General features: G+C 30.3%; 1 protein-coding gene across 3 annotated transcripts in view; it reads left to right on the top strand.

Annotated features, from left to right (window-relative positions):
* Positions 1 to 22,235, top strand: part of LOC111636229 (flotillin-1-like) — a 53,378-nt gene that overhangs the window by 8,005 nt on the left and 23,138 nt on the right. For all 3 annotated transcript variants that reach the window (XM_023381440.1, XM_023381439.1, XM_023381441.1), the window contains exons 2-3: positions 7,780 to 7,855; positions 12,680 to 12,770. In XM_023381440.1, coding sequence (XP_023237208.1) covers positions 7,780 to 7,855; positions 12,680 to 12,770 — 167 coding nt within the window. The remainder of the gene's footprint in view (positions 1 to 7,779; positions 7,856 to 12,679; positions 12,771 to 22,235) is intronic.

Raw genomic sequence — 22,235 nt, forward strand, 5'->3', positions numbered from 1 at the left:
TATTGCCTGTATGTTAAAAAAGAGAATGATTTGACAATTTACATTTTATTATTTGTTGATGACCTTTTGATTTGCTGTAAAGATAAACAAATTATTGTTGACATTAAAAACAAGTTATCTAATAAGTTTAGAATGAAGGATTTAGGTAGAGTAAAAAAACTACATTGGTATTGATATTGAATATGACTATGTACAAGATAATATTTTAACCTTAAGTCAGAAATCTTATATTGAGTCTTTAGCTAAACGTTATAATATTGAAAATTCAAATTGTATAAAACACCTATGGAATTAAATTTAAAACTGGAAAAGTCTAATGTAAATGAGAATGTTAAGAAAGGAAAATTTGAAATTGTAAAATTAGTGTAAGAAAATAATATTGCTGATATTTTTACCAAGGCATTAGGAAATGTCAAATTCATTAAATATAGAGAGATGCTAAATGTAAAAGAATAGAATATAAGATGATAAGATGTGTGAGATTAAGATAATTTGTTAATTAATAGTGCTGTCAACTTGGATGTTACTTTTCTTGTGTTTAACTATTTTGTGTTACAATATAAATGTAAGGAGGCGTGTTAATTATTGTACATTTATATTGTTAATTATTGTACAGCTATATCTGGCAACACTGGCAAAAGTGTTCTGTCGTCGGAGGTTTGTCAATTTGAAATGTTGTAAATAAGTTCCGCTAGTCAGTAAAGTTAAGTAATAAAAGAACAAAAGAAAACGAAAGGTAATGCTTTATTTTTTGTCTTAACAATAATTATGTAATCAATTTACATCAAAAAATGAAAGTAATAATATTAACTAAATGAAGAACTTTTTGCATATTGCACAGATTACTAAAAATACACAATTTTATAAATGCCAAATAACAAAGAAGAAAAAAACAAAGATTTTTGGCTAAAATATATTTAACATTAGTACTTTCAATAATTTATTATCATCATCATCATAATCAGGCACTTGGGACATATTATGCATATTGAACATTATACAGTTTGCACACAGCAGCACATATTCTAACATGCTGCTGTGCAATGGGAATTTTGAATTTCGTAGTAATTAATTGTCTAATTCTTGGTTTTTTTTATGTATTTCTTTCTTCTAGTTATATTAAAGTTAAAATATTTACCTAAGTTACACAGTGTATATATTATTTGGGCCACAAAAAAGAGCTATGGAAGGAATGTTGGTAGGATTTACCATTTGTTTTGAGTATATACAAAAGATATTTTTTATACAGCTGCAACATGAATATTATTATTTAGAACTATAATCCACAACCACAGTGCACTTATCATATAGTAAATTATATCACATGCAGGAGTACAGTGCATACTGTGCATGTCTAACAATTAAGATTGAATAATAATTGAAATTAATAAATAATTAACAGATATGAGACTTGTATTATTCTCCTTATCTTCCATTTATGTTTTTTAGAACAGCTTGTTAATGTTAGGATTTATTGGCTTGGCCAAAACAAAACTGATATTTGTGCAGTAGGAAAAACCCTTAGAATAAGGCTTGGCACAGTTTAAATGACAAGAGTGATTTTTAGTGAAATTGACTGTAAAGCAATAAAAATATGCGCATATTTTATATTTGTTATTTAAAATAATAATCTTTTAGTAATTCTAATATCGAAAATAACTGATGGAATAGTTTGATAATGTAAATCACTAGCAGAATAAGGTTGGCTACAGTTTTGTTCATTATGGATGGACTCAACTTGCAATGGGGTCAGCCAGCATGGATGACAATGCGAAACAATATCCCAATTCTGCTATCATGATAAATTTTATGATCTGAAATAAATTTTTAAAATTTAGTAAAGAAATTCATTTATTGTGGATTCAAATAGCATTAGTTGATTGTAAACAAAACTGATATATTGCTAAAGAAAATTATTTATTAAGTTTGTTTATGGAAGTCTAAAACTTAATAATTTTCAAACATTATATTTTAAATATAAACTTATAAAATATAATAAAATATTAATTATTTATAGAAAAGAAAAATAATTACAGTAAAGCCTTGAATTATGTTTCCCCTTTTTACAAAGATTCACATTAACAAACATTTTAAATTAATATCAAAAAATTCAAGAACATGACAAAAAACAAAAGTAAAAGCATAACTATAATGTCAGCACTGTAATATTGCAATTTTTAACAAAGTTGGTGATATTTTGGTGATAAAGCTATTAACTATTTTTGGAAGTCCTTCAATATTCTTAAGAGCAAAAGTATTTAGCAGTCTGGGAAAAAATGTCACAGTCATATCTGAATTCTGAAATTAATGTCAAGTTAGCTTCTGGTAGAAATTGTGGCCTGATGCAGTTTCTGACTTTTCTTGGTTTGGATTGGTCAAAATGTTGACATTAGGAAGTTTGACATTGATGTGAATGATAGAAAGACATAAAGAGCAATTTTCAAAGAAAGATTTGGAAGAGCTGGCAGCACAACTTGCTAAAGAGAACAGTGAAGAGGACAGAAATTCAGGAAATGGCACTACTCAGTGATCACTTAGGGCTGTCAAGATGGGAACTAGGGATTTTTCTCCAGGCCTGGAGAAAACTTTGGGGCCTATAATGATTTCTATAAAATTAAAACCCCTATAAAATATTATTTTTACTGACAGCTAATAGAACAAAATCTTTAAGATGCTTTTCATTAATAAAAAAAACTTCCTACATATTTTATTTGTTCAAAAAAAACAACTGCTAAAGAGGTCACCAAAAGGCAAAAGGGTCTCACTCTATCCCAGGCTCTATACAAGCTCTCAATTCTCTCTCACCAGAAAAACACTTGAAAAGCATTCACACATATACAAACTGCTTGTGAATCTCCTGACTGGCATAATGATCCTAACTGGAAATGCAGCTCTTTCTTCCAAAGAGCTATAACAAACCATATGACATGTTGGAGAAGGGAAAGAAAAAGGTCCAACAGACATATTACAGTTCCTAGCTAGAAAAGCCTCAGTGTGTTATATAAATTACTCTCAATCTAGGTCCAGATCCGTTGATGCTTCTTCATTATGCCACTGTTTTGAAATATGTTTTTAATGTATAACTTTTGTCTCATTTTATTTATAAATATTATATGTGTAAAATAATTATAAAATAACCATAATTATTTATTCAAATTGAAATATTATTAACTTTTCATAGTGATTTCTTTTACTAAAGGAACAAATTTTATTTAAATATATTACAATTTTTCCTTAAGTTATAAATGACTCACTTTATGAACAATGGGCTGGGAACCTAACCACTTTTTAAAATGAGGCCTTAACTATTTACAGTAATACCTCGGTTTTCATCGGTTTTGGTTTTTGTCGATTTTTTTTTTTTTTGCAAAAAATTTTTCTCAGTTTTCGTTGATTGCTTTGGATTTTGTCGGCATGCTCAAGTGACCTCACTGATAATTTTGCGAAAATAAAGGACAATTCATGCATTTTCCAGCTCATTGTGGCATTAATTCTCGATGGCCCACCATTAGCCAATGGTTCCATTCCCTGAACGCTGGGAGTTTGGTCGTGGGTTTANCGTCAATTTGAAATGTTGTAAATAAGTTCCGCTAGTCAGTAAAGTTAAGTAATAAAAGAACAAAAGAAAACGAAAGGTAATGCTTTATTTTTTGTCTTAACAATAATTATGTAATCAATTTACATCAAAAAATGAAAGTAATAATATTAACTAAATGAAGAACTTTTTGCATATTGCACAGATTACTAAAAATACACAATTTTATAAATGCCAAATAACAAAGAAGAAAAAAACAAAGATTTTTGGCTAAAATATATTTAACATTAGTACTTTCAATAATTTATTATCATCATCATCATAATCAGGCACTTGGGACATATTATGCATATTGAACATTATACAGTTTGCACACAGCAGCACATATTCTAACATGCTGCTGTGCAATGGGAATTTTGAATTTCGTAGTAATTAATTGTCTAATTCTTGGTTTTTTTTATGTATTTCTTTCTTCTAGTTATATTAAAGTTAAAATATTTACCTAAGTTACACAGTGTATATATTATTTGGGCCACAAAAAAGAGCTATGGAAGGAATGTTGGTAGGATTTACCATTTGTTTTGAGTATATACAAAAGATATTTTTTATACAGCTGCAACATGAATATTATTATTTAGAACTATAATCCACAACCACAGTGCACTTATCATATAGTAAATTATATCACATGCAGGAGTACAGTGCATACTGTGCATGTCTAACAATTAAGATTGAATAATAATTGAAATTAATAAATAATTAACAGATATGAGACTTGTATTATTCTCCTTATCTTCCATTTATGTTTTTTAGAACAGCTTGTTAATGTTAGGATTTATTGGCTTGGCCAAAACAAAACTGATATTTGTGCAGTAGGAAAAACCCTTAGAATAAGGCTTGGCACAGTTTAAATGACAAGAGTGATTTTTAGTGAAATTGACTGTAAAGCAATAAAAATATGCGCATATTTTATATTTGTTATTTAAAATAATAATCTTTTAGTAATTCTAATATCGAAAATAACTGATGGAATAGTTTGATAATGTAAATCACTAGCAGAATAAGGTTGGCTACAGTTTTGTTCATTATGGATGGACTCAACTTGCAATGGGGTCAGCCAGCATGGATGACAATGCGAAACAATATCCCAATTCTGCTATCATGATAAATTTTATGATCTGAAATAAATTTTTAAAATTTAGTAAAGAAATTCATTTATTGTGGATTCAAATAGCATTAGTTGATTGTAAACAAAACTGATATATTGCTAAAGAAAATTATTTATTAAGTTTGTTTATGGAAGTCTAAAACTTAATAATTTTCAAACATTATATTTTAAATATAAACTTATAAAATATAATAAAATATTAATTATTTATAGAAAAGAAAAATAATTACAGTAAAGCCTTGAATTATGTTTCCCCTTTTTACAAAGATTCACATTAACAAACATTTTAAATTAATATCAAAAAATTCAAGAACATGACAAAAAACAAAAGTAAAAGCATAACTATAATGTCAGCACTGTAATATTGCAATTTTTAACAAAGTTGGTGATATTTTGGTGATAAAGCTATTAACTATTTTTGGAAGTCCTTCAATATTCTTAAGAGCAAAAGTATTTAGCAGTCTGGGAAAAAATGTCACAGTCATATCTGAATTCTCAAATTAATGTCAAGTTAGCTTCTGGTAGAAATTGTGGCCTGATGCAGTTTCTGACTTTTCTTGGTTTGGATTGGTCAAAATGTTGACATTAGGAAGTTTGACATTGATGTGAATGATAGAAAGACATGAAGAGCAATTTTCAAAGAAAGATTTGGAAGAGCTGGCAGCACAACTTGCTAAAGAGAACAGTGAAGAGGACAGAAATTCAGGAAATGGCACTACTCAGTGATCACTTAGGGCTGTCAAGATGGGAACTAGGGATTTTTCTCCAGGCCTGGAGAAAACTTTGGGGCCTATAATGATTTCTATAAAATTAAAACCCCTATAAAATATTATTTTTACTGACAGCTAATAGAACAAAATCTTTAAGATGCTTTTCATTAATAAAAAAAACTTCCTACATATTTTATTTGTTCAAAAAAACAACTGCTAAAGATCTCACCAAAAGGCAAAAGGGTCTCACTCTATCCCAGGCTCTATACAAGCTCTCAATTCTCTCTCACCAGAAAAACACTTGAAAAGCATTCACACATATACAAACTGCTTGTGAATCTCCTGACTGGCATAATGATCCTAACTGGAAATGCAGCTCTTTCTTCCAAAGAGCTATAACAAACCATATGACATGTTGGAGAAGGGAAAGAAAAAGGTCCAACAGACATATTACAGTTCCTAGCTAGAAAAGCCTCAGTGTGTTATATAAATTACTCTCAATCTAGGTCCAGATCCGTTGATGCTTCTTCATTATGCCACTGTTTTGAAATATGTTTTTAATGTATAACTTTTGTCTCATTTTATTTATAAATATTATATGTGTAAAATAATTATAAAATAACCATCATTATTTATTCAAATTGAAATATTATAGTGATTTTCATAGTGATTTCTTTTACTAAAGGAACAAATTTTATTTAAATATATTACAATTTTTCCTTAAGTTATAAATGACTCACTTTATGAACAATGGGCTGGGAACCTAACCACTTTTTAAAATGAGGCCTTAACTATTTACAGTAATACCTCGGTTTTCATCGGTTTTGGTTTTTGTCGATTTTTTTTTTTTGCCAAAAAATNAGTAACACCTTGATTTAATGGACTAATTTGGTGAGGGTTGTCCATTAAAGCCAAAAGTTCATTATATAATAAAGTCATCATTATTAACCCTGGAATCATTGCCCATTGGTGTCTGATGCCTTTTCTACTATTTTCTTCCATTACTCTCTATCCATTGCCAATTTTCTCAATTTCTGTACATTCCAAACTACTACTATTACATGACAATTACATCATGGGGCGATATAGGCTAGAACTTCATGTCCAACTAGCTTCTACAAGACAAGACATTACCCTGGATGTCTAGCCAAATAATTCCATTGATTTTATCTTAATGCTAGTTATTTTATCTAGTTATGCTAATTAGTCTTTTATATTAATTTCTTATTGCTTTTAGTATTTAACACTATATTAATTCTCTATAAAATGTGTTTTGGCATGTATTATGGAGTGTCTAGAACAGGGCTTCTTAAACTTTTTATTCATGACCCCATTTATGATTTTGATTTTTTTGCAACCCAAAAAATATAAAATAAAGATATATACAAATTTGCAAAAACAATAATGGTGTACTACTACAGTTCAATCTTGTGTTACAATAGAACAGAGACAACTGAATACACTGAAAAGCGACAACACTACCGGTACACTAGTTCACACTACAATCAGTGTTGCTGAATCATTGTCTTGCTGCACCAGAAGTGGCATAAAGCGCAACTCACGAAACCTATGACACAAAGCGTGCCATTTTCAAACTCTCACAAATTATTTTCAATATTTTGCATTAAAATCCCGCAACCCCAAATGGGGTCATGACCCATAGTTTAAGAAGCCCTGGTCTAGAACATCCTTTCTCAAAGTGAGCGATAACGCCCCTTGTGGGCGCTGGAGGCTTTCAGGGGCAGTAGAAGGCTCAGTGATTACATATGACTTTTATTTTTTCTCATTGAAACATTCTTTGATCTCAGAAATAGGATATGTGTCACACTCTATCTATCCTATTCATATAATAATGCATGTTTAAACATTATATTTGCAATAATTATTTTTAAGATATGCAACAGATGGTAATATAAAAAGGTAAGTTAAAAGATATGGGGGCAATAGATTTTTTTTTTTTTTTTGAATCTCAAAGTGGGCAGTGGTCAAAATAAGTTTGAGAACCTGTGGTCTAGAATGAATTAATTGGAATCACATTGTTTCATATGGAAATAATTGCCTCGGTTTTCGTCAGTTTCAGATTTTGCTGATTGTTTTCAGATGGATTACTGACGAAAACCGAGGTATCACTGTATTTGACTATTGTTATAGGTATTTTTATTATTATTATATTATTACATTTTAATTTTTATTTAATATTATTTTAATAAATATTATTTAATATAATTCACTTTAGTAATTAGCTAAAATTGTTATATGTTTGCCTAAATGTGATATTAATTTTCATAATTTATTTATGGTTTTATAAGAATTGTTAGATCTAGCTGTTGCTGAATTTATGATTTATATTTATTTATTTATTAAAGGATGCTGTCACATAAATCCATTAATTATACCTGGAGGAAGAGTATTTGTATGGCCTTTTCTACAAAGAGCACAAAAGTAAGTTCATAACACTATTAACACTATAAATCTGATGAAAATATAACTGAAAGTTCAAAAGCATATTTTATTCATTTACATTAAATCATTCTATATTAAATTTCTCTGTATTTTCATGACACTGATATTAAAAATCAATGAAAGTGTGGCTATATGCCAGTTGGTTAATTTATTTATACTGTACTTGCATAAAAGGATCTATTAGATTATTTATATGTATTTATACAAAACCTATTTAATTGTTTTTCCACTACTCATTTCTATTTTGAGTACCTTTGTCCTAACCTCTTGGCTACATAGTGTTATTTCTGTCCTTGTTTTTTGATACCCACTATTCATAGTTCATAGTCACTTAGTCCCCAATAAAGGAGCCAGAATGTGAGAAAAAAAATAAAAGGAGAGATGAGTGAAACAAAAGAGGGCATTTTTGTCTGTGTGAGAAAGAAAAGGTTTGGTTCATTAATTAAGTTAGGAAAAATTCAAGAAATGTGTATGTGGAGTTTGATCAAATTCTATGAATTAATCAACAAGGAAAGGAACATCAAAAAATCCAAGGAGAGCATATCTAGAAAAAGAGAAGAGAATTGATGTATGACTTTATTCATTGTATTAAATTTAAGGTTACATTACCAGGTCTTATCTGTAATCTTTCTATTTTTAGTTTAAGGTTAGTGATCTGATTATTTACATTAGTGGTTACCATGTTAATTTGAATAAGAAGTTTCTTGTTATTATATGATGAGTTTGAGGCAGTGTTGAATTATGTTGGAAATCAACAGGATCCACAGCACTTGAACAGACTTGGATATCAGTTGTAATAAGATAGTTAAATTATATGTTATTGATATAGTTAATGTGAGTTTTTATTTGGGAGATCTTGGAAAGGGAAGTTACAATCCCTAGTGTTGGATTTTTTGTATCGTTATATGATGTTGAGTTTCTAAGTGTAAAATAAATAATTGTTTTATTGTTTCTTTATTGGTTGTTTAATGCTTATCTGTATTAACTCAGAATACCAACAAAATAATCTCATAAAAGTACAGTAACACCTTGATTTAATGGACTAATTTGGTGAGGGTTGTCCATTAAAGCCAAAAGTTCATTATATAATAAAGTCATCATTATTAACCCTGGAATCATTGCCCATTGGTGTCTGATGCCTTTTCTACTATTTTCTTCCATTACTCTCTATCCATTGCCAATTTTCTCAATTTCTGTACATTCACTCCACACCACTTCTTCACGTCATCAATCCATTCTCTATATGGTCTGCATCTTTTGTTAGAACCATTCATAATACCATAGATTAGAGTCTTTATTTTTCTGTTTTCATTCATTCTTGTGATGTGTCCAAACAGTTAAAGTTTTCATTGTATAATTTTTTGTAAGAAATTTTTTTTCATATATATCCATCCTATTATAAAGTTCTTTGTGACTTTCTGCATTCATCCTATAGTAAAGTAGGTATTCATAATGCATGTGTTTAAAAATTGGCAAATCAGTTAGTTTATCTGCTTTTAATTTGTCATTTGTCTAAAATTAAGTATGTATGAAGTTTAATTTCAGAGAAAAGTTTTTTATATGATGTGGCAGTGGCGTGCAATCCATGGAAATTGTGGAAGTGCTGCTTCCCTTGTATTTTTTAAAGTATAAATACATATTGTGCAATTATTTTCATAAGCAAGTTCTTATATTTTTGTTTCATGTCAATTATTTATTTTAATTCTAAAATAGATACAATTGTTTATTTTTGTCATTTCCAGTATTTGTTTATAATTTTTATGGAAACACAGCTTCCCTATCATCAAATGTCATCGCATGCCACTGATATGTGGTATTATTGCTTAAGTATTCACAGTAGTACTAAGACTGTAATGATATATGATATAAATTGAAATAAATGCACAAACATGTTTTGGAAAAAACACTTTATTTATTTTTTTAGTTAAATACAATTAATGTTTTTAAAAAGTAAACAAGATTTAAATTTGACAAAAACAAAAAACATTATCTATTTTGCAGTGGCTTGTAGTGATATTTGATGATTAGGAAGCTGTATTTTCATAAAAATCATAAATAAACACTGGAAATGACAAAAATAAACAATTTATTTTTTTTAATTCTAAAATAGATACATTGACATGAAACAAAGATAAAAAAACTTATTTTTATTATTTGTTATAAACTATTCAACAATTTGTTTTTCTTGCAAAGTCGTTAATTACTTTATCATAAAAATCAATAGAAAAAGAGCTTTTAAATATTTTGATTCCATCAAAGTATTTAAAAGTTTTTTCTATTGAAAGCAATGTTGGTGTCGACAATCTTTTTTCTGACTGAGTGTTCCTTGCTGAGTGTATGAATTTGCTTCATGGTTGAAAAACTGCACTCAACAGATGCACTCATAGATGGAACCATAAAAATTAATGATAATAAATCATATATTTCTTTTAGTACATCTTTGTTCAGATCATTATTAATTATAATATTTTTTATGTCTAAGAGTGACTTGCCAATATAGTCTGGATACAAATATAAATATTGCAATTCACTACTTAATTTAGATAAATCAAAAAATTCTCCATAAAATTTACTTAAAGAATTAAAACTTGCTTTGGAAAATTGTTTTTCATAATATTTAAAATTATTAATATCTAAAAGTGTTAAAAATTCTAAAGATTTTGTCTGAAAATTTGTCAATATAATTATAATTAAATGTAGCTTTGTAAAGAAATGTACATAAAAATAATATTGAATATTCTTTACTTTTTAAAACAATCCACTTAGTCAAATAGCTTCCTATAAGTGGCTAATGGATAGAATTATTGGAAGCATTATATGATATTTTGGTGTGTAGCATCCACCAGCTAAACTGCGAGAGGTTGGTGCTCTGTAAAATGCATGCGCGAATGCATATAATCTGGCTGCTTTATATGATTTAAATATTTTTGCCATGGAGGCTATCTCATATTCAACAATACAGTGCTTCCATTGGGAATAAGCATATACAAATTTATATTTAAATATACAATTGCAATCTTATCATTGTTTTATACATGTAGTATAGAAATTTGTAATAAGATACATAATGCAGTTATAATAAAATATTAATTTTAATTAATTCGAAGTATGTTAAAATATGAAAATGATAGCACAATATGTATTTATATTTTAGAAAATACAAGGAAAGCAGCACTTCCACACCTTTCATGGATTGCATGCCACTGCTATTTAGTATTCTTTGGATGTTTATTTGCCAAGAGACACCCATTGTGGTGTGAAGTTAAGAGCAGTGACTCGTAGATTTGAGGAAAAAACACATGTTAATTTAATTACATGTAAAATATGTTTTAAAATTAACAGGGTGTTAATTTTCACATATGACATACAGACCTGAAATTTTGTCTACTAAATCGAGGCTTTACTGTATTTGAATTATTTTCCAGTTTACTTTTGTTTTAATAATTAAAAACTGCTTTTTTTAGTATATAAGGATCAAGTTTTTGAGGATCTTCTATGCATCATAGTTCATGATCAGATTATTCTTATTTTTTATAATGATCAGTATTGTAAATGAAGATTTAAATCTGAGTCCATCTTCAAAAATATTTATAATTATTCAATAAATGTATTAACTTTTTCCATAATACTCTGTAATTAATTTTTTAATAACTATATTAATGTTTTACACTAATATGTTTTGTTCATTTTATACATAAGTTATATGAGTGTATATACATGTTTAATTTTATACTGTATATGTTTGTGTTTAATTTATTAGTTTTGTAATACATGTCTAATATATAGTGCTGTTACTAACTTGTATGTTCTATATCAAAAATTACATCTAGTACCTTATAACTTATTCAAAACATACCTTCATGACTTTTCTATTCACCATAATATAGCCATACTCTGTATTAATTTTTCTGGTAAGTCTAATTCCAATTTCAACCAAATGTGAATGGAATCCAAATTGTTTGAGAAGAAGAATATTATGAATGTGTTTGAATAAAAAAAGAAAATTTTTTTAAAATCACAATTTTTTAGATACCACATATAACCCTTGTTGGGACAAACCAATGCAATAAATCTTTGAAAAGTTTTATTTTGATATGTTTTACTTAATCAAGAAAAAAATTTAAGTAAAAATTATGTGATAGCCTGAATTAATCACATCAACTTGTTCTTCTTAAGAGTTCAAGTTCCAGCCTGATTCAATTCCTCAGAAATTTAAATGGGTGATTTTATCAAAATATATTGGATCTTGTTGAACAGAGCTGCCAAGAGCTTGTATAGGAACAGGGGTAACCAGATCCATTTTACCATTTATTTTTGAACAAATGAAATATGTAGAATATTTCTTTATTAATAGAAACGCAGTCTTATTTTATTTTTTTCTTATTAAAAGTAACATTAATTTGTAGGAGTAGGGACCACTGTGAGCCCTTAAGTTTTCTCTGGGCCCAGGGAAAAATTTACATAGCTCTTCTCTTGATAGCTCTTTGTTGGATCATGGATCATCATGCATCCATTCCGTTTTTGGTTTGGCTGAACTCACAATGGGCATGAGAAAGGGTCATCTTAGTGCTCACAGAGAAAAAGAGTTAAAAAGTAAAATAGAATTATGTATAAAATACATATTTAATGTCAGATAAAAAAATTATTTTTAAAGAACTAATACAAAAAATATGGTTAAGTTCCAAAATTAGATAGTTGATTTTCTACAGTTTTGGGATGTTAAGTTTTATTACATTTAACATCATTAAAATAAAAAAAACTCAATTTGAATTTAATCAATATTTTATTATTATTATTTTGTAGAATTAGCCTCAATACAATGACTTTATCAATAGAAAGTCCAAAAGTTTATACTCAACAGGGTGTTCCCATTTCTGTAACAGGGATTGCTCAGGTAAGAAAATAAAATTTAAATAGGTTTTATGTAATATTCATGACATGAGATTAGACATATAGTATAATTAAAAGTATCTAAAACTATTAAGAAGTAAAAAGCATTATTAAGAAGTAAAAATTTAAAATTCAAAATGTTAATTTTGCTATAATCAAATTATGATCATACATTTTGATCTATTTGAAAAGTCTTTATATGCACGCCATATGCTATTAATCACATAATAAATATCTTGTCTTGTTTTTTTTTTTTACATACTAACTTAGAAAAGAACTATACAATAAGATTAATTCAAGTACTTTCATTGATTTTGGTGTTCATAACGCGTAGTGTTGCCACCTTTTCAAAATTGCTGACCCGGACAGGAGGTCAGGTTTGTTTGAACAGAAGTTCCTGACACATGCGCAATGTCATTTTGCAACGCGAAGAATAACGTGCATGTAAATCAGTTACAGTGTACAGAAAATTTATCTCTATTTGAGACGTGTATGATCGTCATAAATAAAAAGGTGCTGCACGCCACACGTCAGCATAAATAGACTAACATGGCAGAATTGCAGGTGAGGAAAGCATAGAAAGGCTATAATCTTCATATAAATCGGGGAGGAGACAAAAAACAAGAATTGCAGATGAGTTTCAGTGAGTGTGAGTTCTTTCGCCGTTAAAATAGTATAAATTTGTAAAAATATTTGCAAGAACTTTGTTTCATTGTAATTTCACAATTTCTACGAAATTCCCAGACAAAATTAATAGTTTACCCAGACAGCAAGTCAATTCCCGGACTGTCTGAGTGAAAACCATACGGGTGGTAACACTAATGACGCAGTACTCTGGTTGGAGATGACATGGAAATAACAGATACTGTTATCAAGCCTTACCCAGTATTTGGTGGTGTTGGCCATTCTCAAGTTCAGATATGAAAAATGAGAGAATTGACTGCAGGAAGAGCATCCAGCAGTAAAATGAATCCAAATTTGCAAGACCTGTACAAGATCATCTGATGCCCCTAAGTAAATAAAAATTTAAGCAACTCAATATATTATCTATATATTGAGCTGCCTTATATCATTATATCCTTATTAGGGAATTCGATCCTGGGATTTCGGGATTATACTTATTCGATCCCGGGATTATTTCGGTATTGAGGGTTAATAAAAAATAAGAAAATCTTACAGAAATCAAAAATCAAAATTTAGACAAAAATCAACGTATTTTATGGTATACACCTAATTAATTTAATCACTCTAACTAATCAGACTTACAGTCAGACTAACCAGATTTAAAATCACTGTCTTCATGTTAAATTTATTTTTTTTTAAGCATCACTGAGATCTCTTTAAACTCACATAAATTGAAAAAACCTTTATGTAACAAACTATGCAAAAAAACGTTGAAAATTAACAAAAATCTCTCTTAACATCGACTAAATAGACTACTTTCATGTAACAACCTAGTAAGTAGGTAGTAAAGTAAGTTTCTTAGCAAAATGTATTTAAAAATAATATTAATCAGTCACATTTTTCTTAAATATAAAGAAAACTAATCTAATAGGAACATTCTAATTTGAATTGCGAAAATATTATCTGAGAAATAACAACGCATCCAGTGTCTCATCACCAAGTCTGCTTCTCAATTTGTTGCACATATATGCAGTTGCAGAGAAAACGCGTTTAGGTTTGATGGAAGTTGGAGGAATCATTAGTAAATACTTATAAGCTTCGAGGACACGGGGAGGATGGAAGAAAACAGTCCGGTCGACACGATCGGGATTGTAGGAGTAAAGGCTACAATCCCGATTGTTTCGATCATTGTAAGCATGTTTTTCAAAAAATAAACGCGTTAATTTTGTAAATTCGGTCTCTGTGTGAGTCTCTCAGCGTCCAGCAAACCACTACCCCGAAACGTAAAAAGACTTTCTCGCATCATCCTGACAGATCGCGGGCAAGGCGAGGGTCATAACCTTTTCACCTAAGGTCGACCCCCCTAAGCGAGAGGCGTCGGGTCTATATTAACCACACTGGCAAAACAAGATGGCTGACACATTGACAGGTAAAACGCACTGAGTAGTGCTCTCGACTGCGCCAGAAAATCGATTGGCGCCCGCGAATTACCAAGTAACCCAGTGAGAACTGCTTGCCTATCATTTTAGTTGAAAATACAAGAAGTTTTATTCCAAGCAAGCATCGCAAGCCCACTAGGTTAATTTCTGCTGCTTGCTTGGAATAAAATTTCTTGTATTTTATATTAAAATGATAGGCAAGCAATTCTGTTAAAAGCACTGGCACTGAAAGTTTCGCTCCATGCAGTCTATTTTGCAACTATTTTTAAAATGATATCAATCCCGAAAATCTTGAAATTAGGAAAACTTAATCCCAAAAATTTTGGGACTGAAAAGTGGTCGGGATCCCGGGATCAAATCCTCTAATCCTTATATCATCATACACAAGCAAATACATACCCACACATGTTGATAATTATGAAAATAATATCATAATGAACATTTTAAAAAACTTTTAACAATTAGCACTAATACATTTCTATACAATGTATGATTACACTTAATGTCTGTATAGGAAAATAATTATTGCATCTTAAATACAAAAATTATGAAATTAATTTTTCGGGCTTTTTGTTTCGGCAAAGTTTTGAATTACTGTAATTTATCTATATCAATCATAGATACAGTTTGGTGCTCTAAAGATGATATTGCTATACTAGTGAGTCATTCTTGAGCCATTGTAGAGCAAGAGTATATTTTATAAGTTTTAATTTTGAAAAGTTCCTTTCTGAACTTGTTACTGACACTGACAATGTTGCAAAAATTTTCAGATCAACAAACACATTTGAAACACTATTTTCTAAATTATTTTTTCATATGGTGATAGGCCATTTAATTGTAGATTATTAAAATTATTATGTATCAAAGTTTATGCCTTTGTGTCCTTATCTTATAGCTTTGTACTTAAATTGTCCACAAAGGCTTATTTATTACTAGGACTTATTATACCGGTGACCTGGTTCTGCAAATTAAGAAAACAATTTAGAAAACAACAGTCTTTATTTTTCACCTGAACATATGTTACACGATATCATTGTGTTTTGGACCTGTTGGTCTCTCATTAGCAGGTTTACAACCAAATATTTCTAAAACAAATTATAAAAATATTACAAAATTATAAAATTCCCGACAATAAAGTAAAATAAAATACAACTTAGTTTTTGATTCATAAATACTTCTTTAAATACATCAATATTTAAGACTATAAATCACTTAAATCTAATCATATACCTGTAAACCAGGGTTTCTTAAACCATGGTCGTGATCCCATTTGGAGTCGCTTAGTGAAATCTTGGGGTTGTGAGATTTTAATGCAAAATATTGAAAATAATTTGTGAGAGTTTGAAAATGGCATGCTTTGTGTCATAGGTTTCATGAGTTGCACTTTGTGTCACTTCTGGTGCAGCAAGACAATGATTCAGCAACACTGATTGTAGGGTGAACTAGTGTAGTGTTGTCGCTTTTTGGTGTATTCAGTTGTCTCTGTTCCATTGTAACATAAGAGTGAACTGTGGTAGTACACCATTATTGTTTTTGCAAATTTGTATATATCTTTATTTTATATTTTTTGGGTTGCAAAAAAAATCACAATTATAAATGGGGTCGTGAATAAAAAAAGTTTAAGAAGCCCTGCTGTAAACAATAACAATAAGTCAAATAAGTTACATTGATAAAATTTGGTTTAAACATTTTTTAAAACTTACATTATTGTTCTCCCACTATAACTTGAACATTATCTTACCCCAAGGTTATTTCTCTTTTTATATCTTTACCCCTCATTCCCTCTGTTAATGATTCTGTTCCATGATTGGTGTATTTCCCTTCCTGTTTACTCTATTTTTTTTTTGTCTTACTATGTGGATGTGTTCATATAATTGTCTTTTAAAATTATTTCTTTATTTTTATAGTGCTCATATCTATTTCACATCTTGTTATATTGCAATGTTCTGCTACTGCTGAATTTGCATAATTACCTTTGATGGTGCAAATACGTTCTTTTATGTGTATTTTTAGTTTTCTTTTTGTTTCCCCAATATATGTTTACTTTTGTTTGCAACTGCAATCAAACGAATATACTATACCTTTTTCTTCAGTTATTTTGTATTTTTTATTATTTCTATAATAAAGATATTTTTTAGTCGAGTTTATTTTTTCTGGTATTAAATTTATTTTACTTTCTATTACTTTTTTAATTCTCTCAAATAACTTTGGTATATACATTACTTTTACAAATTGTTTTTCTTTATCCAATAGTTTTTTTTTTTTGTTGTTCATCTTTTTCTAATTTTCATGTCCATTTTTCCAATAAGATTTTTGGGTAATCATTTAGTATAAACATTTTAATTATTTCTACTTTTTCCTGTTTCTGAGTTTCTATTTCACTTGTTTTGCCTTTTATTTTATCCATATACATTTTAAATATATTTCAAGCTTATTGGAATGATAGATATATAATTAATTACTTTAAGAATCTGCATAGGCTTTACATATTTTTTTATATATTAATTTATCTTCCTTTCTTTCTATTGTTATATCTAAATAGTTAATACTATTCTGTCTTTCTATTCCAATTTCAAATTTGATATTTTTTTTTATTTGGTTAGCTTGTTCTAATATTAAATTTTCATTTGTTTTTCTTTTGTCAAATATTATAATACATTCATCCACATACCTGTTGTAAAAATTAAATAACTTGTATATTACTAATCTGTTCATCAATCTGTATCATGAATATCTAATTTATTGGCAGGATAGCTAATTTATTGACAGGACATCTAAAGAAATACAGTAGAACCTCGAAAACTCGGCCTAATGTGGACCGAAGGGTGGCCGAGTTTGTGAAAATGCCGGGTTATCGGGAATGGGGTTAAAAAAAATAAGTACGAGTGTTTCCTCAGAAAATACTGTACTGTACTTGTATGTATTGTTTACTTGAGAATATAACAGAGAATAAACTGCCCAAATACCCTTAAACAAAGGAAAAGTACGTCCTTTATGAAGGCATAGAGCCTTTACTACATGAAAATGAAAATTAATGAATACACTGTGTACAGTAATTTACCTGATAAGACAGACCTCAGAAAAATACTTTATGAGAGCATACTTTTATAGAGCTGTCTATAATGAAAATTAATTAACTAAGGATTTTTTTGCCCTGCCAGGGTGTGCCCGAGTTATCCGGAGTGCCGGGTTATCGAGAGCCAAGTTTTCGAGGTTCTACTGTATATTCTGGAATTTGCATTTCTATTATTTTTGAGAATATGCAAATTAAATTAAAATACTAAATATATTTATTAATAATTGTCAAATAATGTTTATTTAAATTTTGCTAGAATTAAAAACTGGAAAAGATTTAACAATCTATCTTTTCTTTGTTTATGAATTAGGCTAGTGCCTCCTGTATCTTCCTGCCCTAGGCAAATCACCTAGACTTGTCTAATGGTAAAATTGGCCCTGCAAATTTTCTACCAACATGACACAACAGTAATCATAGGGTATGTTTGGAAATTCTAATTGGTGTTACCAGTAACTGCTGGTAATTACTGGAGCATTTATAAAATGTAATCTGAATAACCAACCATGTTTAAAAATCATGGTTATGACATCATCAGTTGTTCTGCGGTACTTACCAAAGTAACCACAGTGACAAAGCAGTTATAGCTGTTCTATTGAATTACAAGATGGTGGACACATCATATCGTGTGATGAATGTGGCTGTGATTTTAAAAATTTAGAGATAATAAAACAACATTTTGTTTCCACAGCACAAAGTGACCAATATCGGAAAGTTATGTCATCCCAAATTTCAATGGGGCAAGACAGCATGGTTAATGGCTAGCAAATGCTACAAAATTATTTATCTCACAGTATAAACTAAATGAAGATAGATCTTTCTCTGATACTTGCCCGAAAAATTCTACAAGTTCATTTTCATCTTCTGATGAACTTGTGAAATCTTCATTGTCATATGTTTCTGAATTGATATTCGAGAGCAATGACAGAATTAATGATATCACATCCTCTCAACTTTCTGCCATGTTGAACATTACAAAATAACCACAATATTTAAAAATATGCTACTTGCCTGGAATAACTGGCTATGACTAATGATGTCAGTCACTATTACCACAGTATTACTGGTTAGAATTTCCAAACATGCCTACACATTCATATAGTACTAAAGTGGATATTGCCTCATTGTTAGACAAACAATAAAAGAAAAATATTGATAACATTTCTGAAAATGTCATTAAAATCGATAAATGTACTTGAATTTAATCTTATTCTTTTGTCTTTTTTTCTAGTTTATTAATTTTTTTATCTATGCATAAAAATATTTGCTTAACTTTATTGGCCAAATTATAAATGAAAATTGCTTGATTTTTATTAGGATAATTTTGCAATAATTATATAGACTAATGATTTAATATATTTAGAATTATTGTTATTGGAATAAAAGTTACAATTAGATTAAGTTGATTTATAGTTATAAATTTTAATTATATATTAATAATTATTTAATAATGAGCTTACTCCAGGAGAGCAAATACTTGTCTATAATTGACATTTTATTCTCTCATTCTGTATGTTGTCTGGTGATTTGCAACTGTGTGTGTGTTTTGTGCTACAATAGTGTGTATTGTATGAGCTAGGTGTTCTGAAATATTTAAACATTTTTTAATAGTATGTAAATAAAGCTGAGAGCTATAGCATTCATGTAAAGATGTTAGAAGAAGAAGCTTAGATACACTACTAGTTACCTGTAAAGTCAACAAATAATGTTTCGGTAGTAATTTGTTAAAAATGACTAAAATTCACTTTTAGTAATCAATAGGATGACTATCATGCCAAATTAATGTATAATAATAACAAAAGTAAAGACACTGAGTTCAGTGTTACATGCATACGTTTTTTTATCGCAAGCACTTTTGACGAACTTATAGTCGTTGTCCTCAGGCAAATACAAATATTTTCCAAAAAAATTAAACAGAAATAATCCGATGTAGAATAGAACGCATAAAATATAAGTTGAAACTTTGTCAAAGCCATTAAGAACACAAAGCAGATATTCAAATATAATTTGAAAACCGAATGAGCAGTTAGCTCCGTGGAGTGCGAGCTGGCGCATGCGCAGAACCAGGTTTACTCTACAAGCAGCTGGGTAAAATACAGAGTATAACATCCTATTTTGCCCAGAAATTAGAAAAGAAATTAACTTGGTTAACACGTTCGTCGCATAAGCAAAGCAAAGTGGAGGGGAAATCCCATATTATAATTATACAGATGAAAACATGCCCAACTCAGTACATAAAATTCTACAACGGGGACCTAAGTACATCCCGCCTGCCAACACCAATCTTTCCCAGTTGATCCTGACTACGTTAGCAGCACTCAAGTTTTGCCAAAAGGACACTACATGTCCGCAAATGGAATGGTCTATAATTACGAAGCTTGCTATGGCAAAACAAAGATCTGGTAAGCCCAATGGTTTTGTGGACCACTGAGTGGTAGAACACTTCCTTGCCAAATCCAACTTGAGACTCCTAGTCTCTGACAAGGACCGGAGACTTTTTAATCAGGGCCAACGAATTTCTAACACAGTCGCATTCCTTGGAGATGAGCAAGGACCCTACTCAAATGGTATTAAGGAAGGCAAGAAGAATTTCCTCAACCCTAACTGGGTTGCTCGATCCCCCTCCAATGTTACGTGTCCTAGGTTGTTCTTTCAGCCAAAAACCCATAAGACAAACTGGCCATTACGTCCGCTGGTAAACAAACAGTCTCATCCTACCTATTATTTAGAAAAAGTGCTTGCCAAATTCCTTTGCGCAATAGTTCCGGGATCTCTGTATGTTACTCCCTCTTCAGTTATTGCTAAATCCACCATTGCTTCGAGTATTGGTGCACTACGGCCAGACACCTACACCTTCTACAAACTAGATGTAATATCTTTATATTCTTCAGTGCCCACTTTTGAGGCTGTAATGCTGGCTAATTCTCTGCTTCTAAAAAAGGGCTTTAACATCCAACAGGTGCTTGATATATGTGATGCGCTCACCTTTGTCACCGAGCACAATTACTTCCGTTTCAACCCAAAAATCTATTTACAGAAACAAGGGATCCCTATCGGCTCCCCGTTATCTGCTATCCTAGCAGAACTTATTATGAGAGAGATTGAGCACAGAACGTTCAATTCCCCACTTGCCATCCATTACCCGAGGCTGTATTTGCATTATGTTGACAACATCCTCATAGCGTGGGAAGACACAGATGAGACGTTCCTCATCTTTATGCAACAACTCGCAAGTATATATCTGCGAGATTCTAGGGATTTTTAGATTTAAAACTCCACTTTCGTGACACCAATATGTGAACCGCTGGGGAGGTAACACAGGTCGTCAAACCTTTTCACTGTCAGGACAGCTTGTTTTATGATAACGGTCCCTAGGTTTGGGACTCAAACGTCAGGCGAGTAGAGAGAGAGAATTTGGGGTCGACGATTAGGTGAAGGACGTATACGAGTAAAGGAGTCTACCATTTTAACAAATATTAAACAAAAATTTATTAGAATAAGCAAAATTGACAAAAGACTACACAAAACTCGTTTCTAAACTCCCTAACAGCTCGAGAGAGAGTCTACACATTTCTTTCGTATCTCTTTGTATGGTTCCTAGGCGAGTAAGTCCCTGTAGGCACTTAATTGTTCAATAAAAGGTGGGTTTAATCCAAATGCACAATTATAAAAAGTTTGCGACTCTGGCGATGATCAGATAACGATGTTCGTAGATCGGAATGTCAGCGGGTTCGGAGAATTGGTGCGATGTCGTCGGTCCGGCTTTCGTTAAGAGACTCCCCCGAGAGGGGGTAAGAACAGTCTTTTATAGCTTTTTTCCATCACGTGATCAGATGTTCATGAGCTAAAGGTTATAGGTGTTCCAGGGACCTAAAACAAGTGACGAAAGTTGGATGCTAACTATAGACTTTTGTGCAAGACGAGCTGTAAGTTACGTAGAGAACAATAGATGTTGATAGTTATAACAGGAAGGTTTACACATTCCCGGCTAAGATCGATTTTTTTTTCTTCTAATTCGTTACATAAACGAAAGTGAACTAATTAAAATTTTAGTTAATAAATTCCGGATCTCACATATCCTTCCATCAATTTCACTTGGGAGAAAGAAAGTGATGCGGCAATAACATTCTTAGACCTGCATATATGTAAATCTTCGGAAGGACCACAATTCTCGGTCCACCACAAATCTAGCATAGCTCCACACATTATACCAGCAGACGCCTTTCAGCCTTCTCGATATGTTAATGCTGCCATTGCCTCTCTTGTCAGAAGGGCTTACTTACTATCCTCTATGCAGGAGCTGGTAAACGTTGAGTTAGACATCATCAATTTG

This window comes from Centruroides sculpturatus, unplaced genomic scaffold (genome assembly GCF_000671375.1).
Source record: "Centruroides sculpturatus isolate CEXI.00-Female unplaced genomic scaffold, Cexi_2.0 scaffold477, whole genome shotgun sequence".
In the NCBI taxonomy this organism is placed as follows: domain Eukaryota; kingdom Metazoa; phylum Arthropoda; class Arachnida; order Scorpiones; family Buthidae; genus Centruroides; species Centruroides sculpturatus.